This window comes from Schistocerca gregaria, chromosome 1, assembly GCF_023897955.1.
Source record: "Schistocerca gregaria isolate iqSchGreg1 chromosome 1, iqSchGreg1.2, whole genome shotgun sequence".
Classification (NCBI taxonomy): domain Eukaryota; kingdom Metazoa; phylum Arthropoda; class Insecta; order Orthoptera; family Acrididae; genus Schistocerca; species Schistocerca gregaria.
In genome coordinates this window covers 866,222,746-866,238,431 of record NC_064920.1, presented here as the reverse complement: position 1 = coordinate 866,238,431, position 15,686 = coordinate 866,222,746, and the positions used below count along the sequence as shown (strand labels likewise).

Below are 15,686 nucleotides of genomic sequence, written 5' to 3'. Positions count from 1 at the left end.
GGTGAGATGGAGGGCCCTACAGCTGCTGCTAGACCATTAATGGCCACTAAAAAGAGAGAGACAATACAGAGCCCAGCAGGACTCCATTCCCCTGGATATGGATGGAACTATGGGAGTCGCCAACTTGGACATGGAAAGTACAGAGTGACAGGAAGTTACAGATAAAAATGGTAAGTGGTCCCCAGAGATCCCACTCATACAATGTGGCAAGGATATGATGTCGCCAAGTCGTGTCGTATGCTTTATGTAAGTCAAAAAACATGGCAATCAGGTGTTGCCATCTGGAAAAAGCTGTTCAGATGGCAGACTCAATGGACACAAGATTATCAGTGGTAGAGCGACCCTGGCGGAAGCTGCCTTGACATGCAGCCAGCAAGCCATGTGACTCCAGGACCCAATCCAACCGTCAACACACCATACATTCCAGCAGCTTACAAAGAACGTTGGTGAGGCTGATGGTCTGATAGCTACCCACATCAAGCGGGTATTACAGAGTTCATGTACCGGAATGATGGTGCTCTCCTGCCATTGCGATGGAAAGATCCCATCGCACCAGATCTGGTTGAAGATGATGAGAAGATGTTGCTTGAAGTCAGATGAGAGATGATTAATCACCTGACTGTGGATCCGATCAGGCTCTGTGTCAGGGCAATGTGCAAGGGCACTGAGAAGATCCTACTCTGTAAATGGGGCGTTATAGGATTCACTGCAGCATGTAGAATACATTCCTTTTCAGCTGCTGTTTGAGTGTGAAAAGGCTGGGGGTAATTCTCCAACGCAGAGGCTCGAGCAAAGTGCTCGGCAATCGTGTTTGTGTTGGTACACAACTCTCCATTATTGGTAACACCGGAGACAGCTGTTGGTGCCTGGTACCAGAAAAGACATTTGATCTTTGGCCAGACTTGGAAGGTGATGTATGGCACCCAATGGTGGAGACGTACCTCTCCCAACATTCCTCCTTCCATTGTTTGGAAACGTTGCGAACATGGGCACGGAGCAGTTTAAAGGCTATGAGGTGCTCCAGGGAAGAGTGCTGCTTATGCCACTGTAGAGCTCGTTGACACTCCTTAATTGCTTCAGCGACTTCCAGTGACCACCAAGGGACTGCCTTACTCCTCGGGCACTCTAAAAAGCTAGGGATCGCATTTTCTGCGGCAGAAACAATTGTGCTAGTCACCTGCTCAATTATCACACCGTTGTTTCTACGTGGGGGAGATTCAGCAATGACAGCAGAGTTGAAAGTTCCCAGTCCCCATTGTTCAAAGACCTTCTGGCAAGCATCCGTGAGCCTGACACTGGGGCAGTGACAGGAAGATAAATGGTCACTACGATACAGGCCATTATGTGGCTAGATGGGAGAAGTTCTGGGCTGCAAATTGATTAATCAACGGTCAACTAACTACCATGAGCCACAGTGAAATGTGTTGCAGCCCAGTATTTAAGAGGCAGAGGTCGAATTGCGACAGTAAAGTTTCGACATCTCTGCCCTGGCCAGTAAGCATGGTACCACCCCACAAGGGGTCATGGGCATTAAAATCTCCCAGAAGTAGGAAAGGTTTAGGGAGCTGATCCATCAGTGCAGCTAATACATTCAGGGGTACTGCACCATCTGGAGGGAGATATACATTGCAGACAGTTATTTCCTGTGTCGTCATTCTGACAGCCACAGCTTCGAAAGGGGTTTGAAGGGGCACATGTTCAATACAGTCCGAGAATGCAAGCTCCACCCGACACTATTATATTCACTAGGTTCCTGTAATATCCCTTATAGCCAAGGAGGGCAGGGGTCCACATTGCTAGGAACCAGGTTTTCTGGAGGAAAATGCAGATAGCAGGTGTAAAGCTTAACAGTTGCCGTAGCTCAGCCAGGCAGTGGAATAAACCACTGCAATTCCACTGGGGGATGACATCACTGAGACTGGGAAGGCATGGAGCATTCAACGAGGCAGTTTATTCCTCAGAGTCATCTGCTGCCACTGATTTATTGGCTGACCAGTCTACGTCCATTGTGTCTGAGGATCTGGCGAGATCTAGGTCCTCATAGGGTGCCAAAATCTCCACCCCATCCTCAGCCGCAGAGCTTGTAGGTAGTGGTGGTGTGGGTGCCACCAGAATTTCCTTGGTCTTAGGGTTTTCTTTTTGGATTTCTCTGACTGCTCCTTGGGTTTCCTTGGCTGAGAGGACTTCACTGGCTCAGTCTCTGGGACTGAAGATGAGCGTGAAGCCCTACAACCAGCTGCTTTTGGGCTCTTCAGCCACTGGCAGGTGTCGTCTTTCCTACTAGAAGACACCCTGAAAGGGAGTGACCAAAGGGACTCCTTCCTAGTGAGAGAAGCCAACGAAGACTTGTGCATCTCTGGCTTAGAAGTGGTGACGGATGTCCTCAATGGGTGGGGGTGGGGTGGGGGGGGGGGGGGGTGGGGGGGAGGTGTTGCTCCTGAAGTGGGTGGTGCAAGAGCAACAGGGAGTGAAATGCCCTCCACCATCATGGGGGCAGGTGTAATCTTCCGGCTCTGAGAGGTGATATGGGTTGGCAGAGCTGATGGTGCCAGAACTGTTGTAGTGGCACCGTAAAACTATGTCATACGCACAGGATGCAGGTGTTCAAATTTTCTCTTAGCTGCAGCGTAGGTCAGTCTGTCCTGGGTCTTGCACTCTATGATTTTCCTTTCTTTCTGGAGAATCTTGCAATCAGGTGACCAAGGCTAATTGTGCTCTCCGCATTTGAGACATATGAGAGCGGGGCGCATGGAGTATTGGGATGTGATGCACGTCCACAATCTTGGTATGTGACACTAAGTACAACAGAAAGACATATGGCCGAACTTCGAACACTTAAATCACCGCATCGAGGGAGGGATATAGGGCTTTACATCACACCAGTAGACCATCACCTTGACCTTCTCGGGCAATGTATCATCCTCAAAGGCCAAGATGAAGGCACTCGTGGCAACCTGATTATCCTTCAGACCCCGGTGGGCACCCCAGATGAAATGTACACCTTGCCGCTCTAAATTGGTGTGCAGCTCATCATCAGAGCGCAAAAGAAGGTCTCTGTGAAATATGATTCCTGGTCCCTATTGAAGCTCTTATGGGGTGTGATTGTTACAGAAACCTCCCCAGTCCGTCGCAAGTGAGTAACTCCCCTGACTGGGCAGAGGATGCTGTTTTGATCAAGACTGACCCAGATCTCATTTTGGACAACCCTGCACCTCCTCGAACTTGTCCTCTAAATACTAAGGTGAATAAGATCTGCTACCATCCTTAGCCTGACGTTCTTCCCATGGTGTGGCCAGGGAGGGAAACAATTTGGAGTTGTACTTCTGTGCATTGAATCAAGCTCGTGATCACTTAGAGACTGCTGGTGTTTCACTACTAGCAAGCGGCAATGGACTACACTTCATCACGTGTCATACGCTCAGATGCCACCCACTCTGACTAGGGGCCCTCCCCACGGGCGCTACCCAGCCGCAGCAAAGGCCACCTGGCAGGATGACCATTACTGGGAGTACTGATGGCCCAGGGAGGGGGGGGGGGGGCATCTACCCCTTGACATATGTGGGGAGTTAATGGCCTAGGCATCATGAAAGCGACCCCTCTGTGGTCAGGGGGCTACAACCAACAGTGTACATGGCGGCCCCACCACAACGGACTGGCTACCGTGCTGGATATCAGGTGCAAAGAAGTCCACGGTCATCGTCAATGCACAAATAGACACTACATAGTGCATAGCGGAAAACGCACCTAGCAAGGTGTCCTTGCCCAAGAGATGGAGAATGGGAAGGACTAATGCGACAACGAGAAAGCGGGCTACAAATCTCGATGCACAATGGGCATGATGCACCTTGTAACATGCCCTTCCCCAATTGGCTTGCTCTTCGGGAAAGTTGCGACGAATGGAGGTCAAACCCTACAGGGGACCATCACCTAAAGGCCAAAACATGTGGAACTCCTTTTAATTGCCTCATACGACAGGCAGGAATACCTCGGGCCTATTCTAACCCCATGACCCACAGGGGGAGGCAGATTGTGTCAGAAGACTTAATTTTCTGTTTATGCCTTGACTTTTTATTCAAGTTAATGTGAACAATACAGGATTTTTGCAGAAAGCTGGCCTGGATCTGGAGGGAGGGAGAGAGAGAGAGAGAGAGAGAGAGAGAGAGAGAGAGAGAGAGAGAGAGAGAGAGAGAGAGAGGTGGGGGGTGGGGGATGGGGGTGGCAAACTGAGGTACCTGCCCCAGACGGCAATTTTAGGGGGTGCCAGATTCATATTCTTTATGGAAAAAATCTTGTTTCACAAAGCGCCTAGCACCCTGCACACGGTATATTGATCACTCGTCAATATGAGATGATTCCTGAATGAATCATACATTGATTTTTGAATACGTGCATATTGTGTATGTTCTGTGTCTGCCAGGGTAAACCATATTGCATCTAGAAACATAAACTTTCCCATAAACAAAAAGGCGTTGGGGCTATACGAGCTGAGCCTAATAAACCCGAACGTCAATTGCTGTTTGTTTTTGTGGTTGAGGGTGTGTGAATGATAAGCATTATAATAATCATTAGTGAAATCCATAGATTCAGACTACCAGAGAGAAAATAAACAATAACAGGAATAAAAAGTAAGAAAGATAACATTATCTTCTTAGTGCCTCCAAGAAAAAAATATTTTAACAAAATTTTTGCCAGATCACTACAATACAAAGGGCAGGGTTTACAGTCCCTGGTGAGCATCTTCATTAGTTTAATTTTTGGAACAGCACAGAAAACAAGTTGTACCAACATGTAGCAACACCTACCAGACAATAAATGCAGAGTGAGTAAACTGGTGATTCTCGCAGGCCTAGCAAAGTTAACCAGAAAATAAGTTTTGACAATGGCAGGAGCAGTTAGTGATAAGATTGATTGTTAGAATGAAGCAATAGAAGAGATGCGAACATCACATGATTATATGGAAGAATATGATGATTCCAAATTTAAACAAAAGTTTCTTACTAATAGTTCTCGATCTCATGCTAGAGGAAGTGGAGCATTATGAATGAAATAGGCCTAATAGGCATTTGATATTGGTTCTGTATCCTGTACAGTTATTTATGTAAACGAGGTCAATAAAAATGACCATTTGTGGCAAAGCAGTATCATTTATCTGGCATGCGTTGCAATTGCTACAATATTAGAAATGCTTATTTCATTTTATCTAGCAGAGAGTGAGAAAATAGATGCAATCAAATTGAGAAATGACACCAGTCTTGGTTACTATTCATTTTAATAGCATTTTCAGTATTAGACAACGTTTTTCATGTAGCATAAAATTTGACGAACTCTGATATGGTAATAGATTCTTCCGCAGTAAGAAAAGCACATCATGTAAACTTGTAGCAGGAATAGAGAAGAAAAAAATGCTTGGACCTAAGGTGTACTGTCTTGCTTGTCTCTTGTATTTACAGGTTTTATGTTTCCTAAATTTATGTCACACAAATGGGGAAGTTACTATCCAACATCCAATAAAAAGTGCAAATTTTCTGAAGAGGTCTTATTCACACACTCACAAATAATCCCATCCAATTTAACGTCCGAGGGTTTTTCTTCTTCTTTAAAGTGGTGAAGGGGAGGGTGTGTGGGGGGGGGGGGGGATGTTAATCCGGCCAACTAAGAGCAGGAGAGTCCCCACAAGACATTTCAATTTCCACTGTTCTGAATATAGATTTGATGGCTTCAATTACAAAACATACAAATTTGAATTCTTGCAATAGAAGAACACTGCGTGAAGAGAGAAGGCACTGCACTCTGGCACACTTAAGACCAAATAAGATGCCTTACATTTCCCTGAACTTTGATGTATCAAGCTCATCAGGAAGATGTGCACTACAAAATGAACATATCTTTGAAAAATCAAATTTTTTTGTTTTGTTTCTGATGTCCTATCTGAAACCTTGAGGGGGCAGGGCACTACTATCAAGCTTTTTCCCCAGTTCGGAAATATATTAGATCCAAGGGTGGGAGAAACTAATGATACATAACCACTGTCATTAATCATGATCTCCAGGAACAAACACAGATATTACATGCCCTCTTAAATTAATGTTCAATTATTCTGAAAGTTTATTATTGCAATTAGTAAAAAATTGCAACAGAACATAGCACTGCAAATGCAGCTATTCATGAAAACAAAATATCTATTTCAATTTTAAGTTTATGGAAGCAACATACCTGCATCTACATTACACTGCAATTCACACTTAAGCACTTAATAGAGGCTTCATCAAATAATTACAGATTTTTTCTACCACTGTACTCTCTAATAGCATGCAGGAAAACAAAAACTTTAATCTTTTTTCTGTGTAAGCTGATTTCTCTTATTTTGTTATGATGGTCATTTCTCCCTTTGTAGGTGGGAGTTGACAAAATACTTTCACATTCGGAGGAGAAGGTTGGTGACAAATTTCATGAAAGGATCTCACTGAAACAAGAACTACTCCGTTTTGATGTTTGCCACCCCAATTTGTGTATCAAATCTTGCTCTTCTCTGAACTGTTCCAATGCCTGCATCAGACCTACCTGGTAAGTACCCTACATACCGCACAATAATACACCAGAAGACATGTTAGGGTAATGTACACAATCTCTTTAGTAGATTCGTTGCATCTTCAGTAAGTATTGCCAATAAAATAAAGTCTCTGGTTTGTCTTCTCCACAACATTTTCTGTGTGACCATTCCAATTTAAGTTACTTGTAACTGTATGTCTTAGGTATTTAGTTGAACTGACAGTCGCTAAATTTGTGAGATTTATCATGTTACCAAAACTTCATGAATTCCTTTTACAACCCAAGTGCATGATCTCACTTTTCACTACTGAGTGTCAACTGCCAGTTTTGTACCATACAGGTATCTTGTCCAAATCCTTCTGCAATTGGTTTTGGTCCTTTGATGAGTCTACTGGACATTAAATGACAGCATCACCTTCAATCAATCTAAGAGAGCTGCTCAAATTTTCCGTTAATAATTTATATAGATCAGCAACAGCAGATGCCGTGGAAAACTTCCTTATGAAACCACCAGTTATCACTTAGGTTTTAAATTTTGACTTTCCATCAGTTACTACAAACTGTGACCTTTCCGACTAGAAATCACAAATCTAACAACACAATTGTAACAGCACTCCATAGTCACACAATTTTATTAGAAGCTCAGCAATGCTGTCAATAGCTTCTGGAAATATAGAAATATGGATTTATTACTCTGTGTGAATAAAGAGCTACTTGTGTTTCAAAGTAATATTTTATGAATGAAAACAGTGTCAACAGATCCTTCTCTTCAAGGCAAATCATGATGTTACCTATGTTTCAGAACCCTACTGCAAATCAGTATCAGTAATATGGATCTGTAATTCAGCAAATTACTTCTATTTCTGTTCTTGTGTTTTGGTGTGACCTGTGCAATTTCCATACTTTAGGTGCATCTCTTTCTTCGAGCAAGCAGTTTTATGTAAATTTGCTAAATACGGAGCTATTACATTGGTATATATCAAGAATCAAGATGGCACTGCAGTCAGTTCACCTAACAGTGATCTGTGTATATCTTAAAAAGGCCTAACATCCAACCACACCACCTTCATTTAAGTATTAGGTTAGTAAGACATGGATAATAAAACTAAACCGAACAGACCATGAGAAACAATCTCTACAGTATAATTCATGGACATGGTGCAAGGCAAGATGAATTCAATAAAACTACTGTAATCAATTTCAATTTCACTGTATTCTGGCAGACCGCACACTGTATGGCATTACAAACCTAAGGTTTGCACATACAAGGCTTGAAAGAAAAGTAATGAGAAAATTTTTAGCAGCCATATTTTTTTCCTTTTTACATTCATCAAGACTGTCCCTTTAAAAATAACTCCCAGCACCAATTACATAACAATTTTGTCACCTAATTCTAGCCCTCTATGCAGTTCTGGGGCACCTCTGCTAAAGCACCATTCAGCTCACTGTGTACACACATCTGGATATCATCTGTAGTAACAATGTGATGCCACTTGAGGTGGTTTTCATGTTGGGCAAAAAACAACGTCATACAATGAGATCCACCTAACAGAGAAGCTGAGGAATCAAAAACGTTGTTGTTGGCAAAAATGCATTGATGATCTTTGCCCTGTGAGAAGGTGCTGCAACCAAGTCTGCGTAGTTCAAGAACTTTTCAGTAAAAAACCTAAATGATGGTTTCTACTGTAGGCAAAAGTTTCTCGTAGACAATCCCCAAACCAAAAAATAAATAGCATCTAGCTGATTTCCCATCTCATTCATAATTTACTGATATTGGGAGAGAGTCCTTAAACAAGCCCTTTGCTATTTTTTTTTAGAAATTACAGAGGTAGTTCAAAGTTTCACAGTATTTGATAACACAGAATTTTTGCACACCTGTCCATGTTTGTAAACACAATTTCCTTTCAGACACTTCCAACACTCATGCAATAACTAAACAAAGTTCAAACTGGTACCAAGCCAAATGCAAAATTCAACCTACATTCTGTGTGAAGCGTAAGGGAATTGTTACCTCAAACATGTTCTTGCCAGTTTTAATCCTTTTTTAGCAAATCTTTTATATTATTAACTATGGACAAAAGAAGAGACCTTTGTTTGTGACTGCCTACTGATACACTGGGCAAGAAAAGACATTTATGTTCTTATTGTACCTTGAACCTGTGTGTGTGAGGTTGATACTTTTCTTCAATTCTCTTGAGGCACAAACAGCACTCAGACCTCACTGAGCTGCAATGAGGTGCACTCTTATTTTGCATCTCTAGACACTAGGGCTCCAACATACACATGATGTTTAAAACAAAGGGTATCTTACTCCTACAGGAGATAGTGGGGACCGAAACATAAGAACATGTTTGTTGCAGCTATTCTGTCGAAGATTTTTGTGAATACATCTTGTTGGCCTCCGATTTTCTCCTGTCGGAAAGGCATGTGCAACACTATGTATGGGTATAGTACACATAAATAAAACATGGAATATTGATTAGGTTAATTGGGAGCCTGTGCAACTTTACTTCCTTGACCTTTCCACAATAAATATTATTAATGTATAAGGGTTTACATGGAGCAAAAATATCTTATTTTTTCTGTAAGGGGCAAATGTCTTCATAGAGTAGAGAATGTCACACACATATTGGTAATGAGTAGCTGCTAATATCAATGGCACAGTGTACGACTGTGCCACAGCCTTTACCAAGGTAAATTTGCTGACCTGATACCATGAACAATCAAATGTTTATTTTGATTTGTCACAACATATTTACAGGAGTAAATCACTACTTCATTTTGTATCTTACATCGTTCATAAATAAAATGCAAGGTATTAACTAATTGTCTTCACTGCCAGGTTAAAAGAAATGACAACTAATCTGGCAAGGAATTAAGTAACCCATAGCATGCACATACTAGCTGTTTTTCATATGGAATTTGATGTTAGAGAGGTCATTTGATGGACATGAGAAGCATTGAAATACTGATGCATTCGATACTAGACATCACCTTTTACGTGTTATTTCAAAATGTCTAAATAAATATCGTAACTAATTTCATTTCAATAACCATAACAACACACTATACAAGTTTCATTACCAAAAGTATATTCAAAATCTAGAGACCAATGTGTAAACAATGGGATGCCGACAACAATTTAGGTGAGAACTTACTTGTCAAACAAACCCCCTTACTCTCAGACATGAAACAAACAAATCTGAGAATTAAAATTCATTAACATCAAATTAAATAAATTTTCACTAAATCACACAGAACGAACAAGCAAATGAAATACCTAACTCACCTACTTAGCCCCAAATAACCACTCTTCCCTTTATCAACTCCTAAAAACACAGAAAAATAGGAACATCCCCTTCAAAATAAACCAAACCAAACAGAAAATACTTAAAGAGACAAAACTTCCTCCTCTCCAATCCCCCCCCCCCACCCCAAAAAAAAGGCAGCACAAAGAAAACGCAATACCACACAATTTACAAATCCAAAATAAAATAAAAGTTGTATCAGTACAAGACCCAGTCTCATTTTTTAAGATTTACAGCCTAATTATGAAGCACAAGATCCCAAAACCATGGTCAACCTCATCTTAATATGGCTAATCACTCAACACCCCACTCAATATTTCCCCCTCCGTCCTAAAATAACTTCAGAATCAACCCCCCCCCCCCCCCTCCCAAATAAAAACTCCCCACAAGTTTCTTCCACTTCCCACACTTCACAAAAGCCAACTCCTGAATTTCCACAACCACCTCAGGTACCCTTATACTTGACCGATTCACAATGCACTTTTACAAAAACAAAACCAGTCAATAACATTTTCACTAACACCTATCTTGTGGGTACAATGCTGCAAGCATGAGCAATATTAAGAAAAACAACACAACATAAGTGATACTGCAGATCAACAGTACAGATCCCTATAACCATGTTACATGCCAAATAGATTTTCAAACATCTTTCCCATAGCACAACAAAACCATTGCTAGTTTGGGAACTAGTAATCTTCACCATTTCTATTTGCTTTCTACAGTGGTGACACTTTAATTATAGACCAAAGCTCAGATCACTCACAGAAAAGTAATGGTGCCAAACATAACCGTTTCCTCCACCAACATACACTTTATCTGGCAGTACAATCTACGAACTCTGAACTTGGGCAACAACTTTTACAAATAAATATTGAAACTACAAATAAATATTGAAACTGATGAGTGAGTGATACCTAAAGCAACCACCTGCTACAAAACACTCTACATCGTATCACTACAACAATAATGGCAAAAGCAAACCAGTCATACCAACTATATGGTCAGTAGCAATCCATCCTTGTCATAATATTGTCATTATTCCATCCCAGATCCTCCGTTGTTAAACAGTGTTGAATTCAGAAAATCTGTATTACAGTACAGTCAAAGAGGTCCACCAAGTATTATGATGCATATTATGGTCTTACTTCATATTACAACTACAGTTTTGAATAAAGGGCTATTAGTGGGGAGCAGCAAATTAACCTTTACTAAGATACTAGTATAAACCAGAAAACCTTCCCACCATTACTTTTTAAAAATGCATCAGTTGTGCAGAATACATAAGGACCTCATTTTAATTTTTCTTATTTAAGTAACTGAATGAATTAATGACAATTACACTTAAACACCAGCATAGAACAGAAACTTGTTTGTGGAAGTAAACAGGCAGCTTCCTCTTCAAAGAAACCATCCAAGTAGAAAATGAAAATTTGGCAGTTGAGAGAACTGTGTACACTAACATGGGATTAGTAAGCAGTGCTGCACTGCACGGGGACATAATGGTGTCATTATGATACTGGAGTTCTGAGCCTCAAAAACTTAGCAGTGGGTGACATCGGTGAATGCAAAAACACATCAGCTAAACAGTAACTCACAAACAGGACCTCCACAAGAATAGAAGGCTTCACAGATTGGGTACAGATGTTCTTGTCATTGACATATTAAAAAAACTTAAATAACACATCATTGAGGGATACAGATGGTTTTTATCAAGGACATAAATGTAACTATTTAATATGAATATTGAATATGAAATGAAAGGGAAAAAGATGTGACATTTGTAGGCTTTGCCAGCTCACGTTCAAATTATATCATTACCTTTGAGTGCAACTTACAGCTTTTCTCAACAACCCAAATCGGGACAAATGGAGGCAGTGACATTGATAGTCAAATCAACTCTTCAACACACTTGCTATGTCCACTAAACTACAGAGGTCCATTATATAAAGCAATCCACACCCTCCCCTACCCACCACTCCTGCAATGGTTCAACACCTTCGCACTTTGTATGTCTAATACACAGTACTATATGAACTACTATCCACAAAAACTACATACAATATTCTAAAGGAAACATATGAATGGCCTCTACAGCAAAAATACAAACAAAACTACTGCAGATATTTGCATAATGTACATTGTCACATTTCAAAGAGTATTTCAATGGCCCTCATTTTTCAATTGTCCTGTAAGGATCCCCACTCCCACATTTTGTTCTCAGTAACAAATCACATACAATGAAATTTGCACATAGACGTACAGAACTCAAATAATTCAGATATTTTGAAAAGTATAAAAGCCTTACAGTAATTTTAATTAAGAAGAAACACTGTGCCAAATTCATTTTAATTTATTCAGTTGTGAAGGTAACTGCACCTGGCAAAATAGATGTATTTTAAATTTTCTCAGTAGTGCAAAAAATTATACATACTACCTCCATCTCTGATGAAAGTTTCTGGCTGTCCACCCTTGAAATGTGCAACAGCAGCACCTGGGAAACCAAATAAAAATAATTTTGATATTTTTATGAAGTACAGGCAAATTTCTACATGCAATAATTCCATCAAAACAAAGCTACAAATTCTTAATCTCTCTCTCTCTCCCTCCCCCCCCCCCCCTTCCATTAATTTTTCAAACAACATTTACAGTATGAAGTTTTGAATTTACTCAAATTTGAGTATCATACACCACATATACATATTAATTAATGACAGTAATACCTATTCAGCGATTTATAACGCCATTATACCCTCCGCCACCCCCCCCCCCCCCCCCCCCTCTGCCACTACCCTCTTATTTCCATCCTCTGCCAAGCAGACAGGGTGTTTCAAGGTCTCAACTACCTCTAACTAATTCTTCCACAATATCCTACCTACCCATATTTGTTGTCCAGTGACAATTTTTAATGACACCATTTATTTCAGCTACAGAATTTCAACTGATTTAATACCTTGTGTGGAACACGACGAGAATTATCACACCAAAAATTAGCCTTATGGCTAGAATAATTCATTGATTGACACAAAAACCTGGGATCAACAACCCTAAATAAGGTATTTTACACCAACTAACTCTCAACATCAACTGCAACACTAAGTGCAAATCTCTGTATAGCCAAAGTATTGTACCACTAAATTTTCCTCTCCTTCGCTGTCGCCCACGTCCACCATTCGAAGGCTTCCTCTGTGACTGTTTACCTCTCCAATCTGAACGCTTAGTCCTCCTCAGTGTATGAGTGCCATACTGACTGCCGTCAGTTTCCACTGCCACTGCTCTTGATGTGTGTGGCTCTTCAGAAAATGATGGTGGAGGAAATTTATCCTCTGTAGCCAGGGCAGCTTTTGATGACTCCTTCATGACGTCTTCCGTCACGAAACTTGGTTTCTTGATTTGCAGGTGCTGGCTCCGCTCTCCACTATTAACAGAATCAACATCCTTGTACTGACAAGGAAATTTGTGTTGCGCACTGACAAAATCTTCGTTATTACTATTTTGCTTTAAATTTTCATTTAAGGAACTTCCTTTTGCTCGGATCCTCACTGACCTTAACTGTTTTACGATGTACTCGTAGCGATCCGTCAAGAACTTTACTTGTTCTTGAAGGACTATAATTTTATGCTGGGAATTATTGAGTTCACTCTGTACATAAACACCGGTCGGGACAGCAGCGACGATTAACGCAGCAGTAACCAACGCATTTAAAATAGTCACTGTTGTCAGCACACTGTTCCTCTGCAACCTGACGTTTGTGTCGAATCTTAGCGTCAGGTTTGTCGGTAACAGATGATCTGAAACAATTATTCGATGGTAAAGCAACGGTACATCTTTCGTACTCCTCGACAATAAGAAAAATTTACTTAAAAATATGCTGTCTCCTCACCTGTCAACGGCCCTACTTTCTTCTCCGGATTTGAATTAGTTGGTGTTTCATCAAATTTGCAAGACATCACTCCTGGCTTTCTTCTAGCAGTGTACGCACCAGGACCTACCATCGCGGTGTCAGCAATCACAAATCAGGCGAAGGCAAAAACGCTGTAACCATGATTTGCACTAATACACAGTTTTATTTTTTGCCAGTCGGTCCGCAAATTCTGGTCACGAATCCATGGCAACGGTGCAGTGGAGTCGCGTAGCGCAACCACCTGTTGGCATGGCTGGCTACATTGCAAAAGCTGCCGCGCTACACACTGCTCACTGCTGCCCCGGTTGCACAGCACCGCCTGCAGCGCGGTTACTCAGTTCGTCGCGTCCTCACAACTTCGTGACCAATACCGATACATACTAACACTAAAATGGCGTTTACGCGCTCCTGCTACACTGCTCGCCTTCTTCAACTCCCGCTTCCTTGTGATGTATAAACAAGCAGTGGTGCCAACATATGGAACGCACAGCCCACTACTCCAGTCACAACTGCAGCTAATGCCGCTAATAAAAGAGAGCAGTTGCCTGAAAGGAACTAGTGAATTCTGTATGAAAGTAACTGTAACAACAAATGAGAGGTCCCACTATAAAAGAACGTGTTTCTATGATAGCTACCTACAGTTCAATAGCGCATTAGCAGTGCGAAAATTTTGGCGGGAGGTTGAAACATTTAAACGAGGCGCTGAACTGCAGCTGCAAATTATCGGTTCTGAGAAGAAGAATTCGCAAAAAATCTGTTTCTGATTATTATTTTTATGCTTCCTTTCACTTTGAATAAGCTACTTAAAATCACTGTACATACCTGTGCCATGTCTGCGGATTTTATTAACGCAGCTTACTCACTTGCGTTCATTTACAATCCTTGAAGAAGACAGTCATTCCAGTATTTGTAAATTAAAACTAGTGACTATGGGATACGGTCAAACTCGGGGCCATTTCTATATTAAAAGACGCTTGACAGTCACATTAAAACTCAGACACAAGAAGCACAACACTCTTATACACACCTAAAGCAATACGTGAACTATGAACGATAATTATATCTCAGATTTTCCCATCGGTATCAGCTGGCTGGCGGATAAATCTCAGTGATTTTAGCTTCCTGAGTTTACAGTCATCTGAGCGCAAGGAAAATATTACCGATACTATTGTTTCTCGCTGGACACGCCCCATGTTTCCAATTATTACTAATGAGAGTTGCGGCAGGTATTAGATATCGACGAGATATTAACCCATGCAGGCCTGCATTTGGTTGTAGTCACTGCTACTTCAACTGGAAGATTTTCGAAATGTTGTAATTACGCATCATCGTGTAGAAGGAATTCGCATTACAATTTCTAATAGCTGGGGAATTACAGTCATGCAAGATCGCACTGAGAAAAGACTAGTTCCTACGAAAGGAAATTTTAACATACCTTCGAACTAAAGAAAATATTTCCTGCCTTAATAACATTACCCGAGAATCATTTTGTCGCAAAAGTACAGGACTACTACAAGTACACACTTTTTTTGGGCAAGAAATTGGTCTTGTTGAAAAGAAAATTACAAATTTTATTTCTGAATTATCTGATCTGTCAAATACAGCGACTGATCAAAAACATGGAAACACCGCGAGTAATGCATGCTTGAACATAAATGCAGCAGCTGGCCAACCCCGCAGGTGGCCCAGTTGTATTTGACCACCAACGACGGCTGAGCAATGTCCTCAATGCTGTGCAAGTGTCAGTAGTGGTCAAAACAGTGTTCTGTGAAGTTGTGAGTGCGTCACGTCGGAAGTAAGCGACTTCGAACATGTGCAGATTGTTGGTGCTCGTTTGACGGGTGCCTGTAACCAAGGTAGCCAGTGTTTGATGTTTCAAGAGGCACGGTATGGAAAGTCTGCAGAATACAGGATAGCATACAGGG

At 41.2% G+C, this 15,686-nt stretch overlaps 1 protein-coding gene across 21 annotated transcripts in view; it reads right to left on the bottom strand.

Moving 5' to 3' along the window:
* Window positions 1–14,230, bottom strand: part of LOC126272966 (uncharacterized) — an 87,360-nt gene extending 73,130 nt beyond the window's left edge. For 5 of the 21 annotated variants that reach the window (XM_049976347.1, XM_049976385.1, XM_049976356.1 and 2 more), the window contains exons 1-3: window positions 13,741–14,217; window positions 12,989–13,648; window positions 12,292–12,351 (exon numbers count right to left, since the gene is read on the bottom strand). In XM_049976347.1, the coding sequence (XP_049832304.1) occupies window positions 12,292–12,351; window positions 12,989–13,648; window positions 13,741–13,852 (832 nt within the window). In that variant the 5' untranslated portion in view covers window positions 13,853–14,217. Of the gene's footprint in view, window positions 1–12,291; window positions 12,352–12,988; window positions 13,649–13,740 lie in introns of all 21 variants that reach the window. The other 16 variants (XR_007549291.1, XM_049976407.1, XM_049976306.1 and 13 more) reach the window with 9 other exon arrangements.
* Between the last annotated feature and the right edge of the window lie 1,456 nt (window positions 14,231–15,686).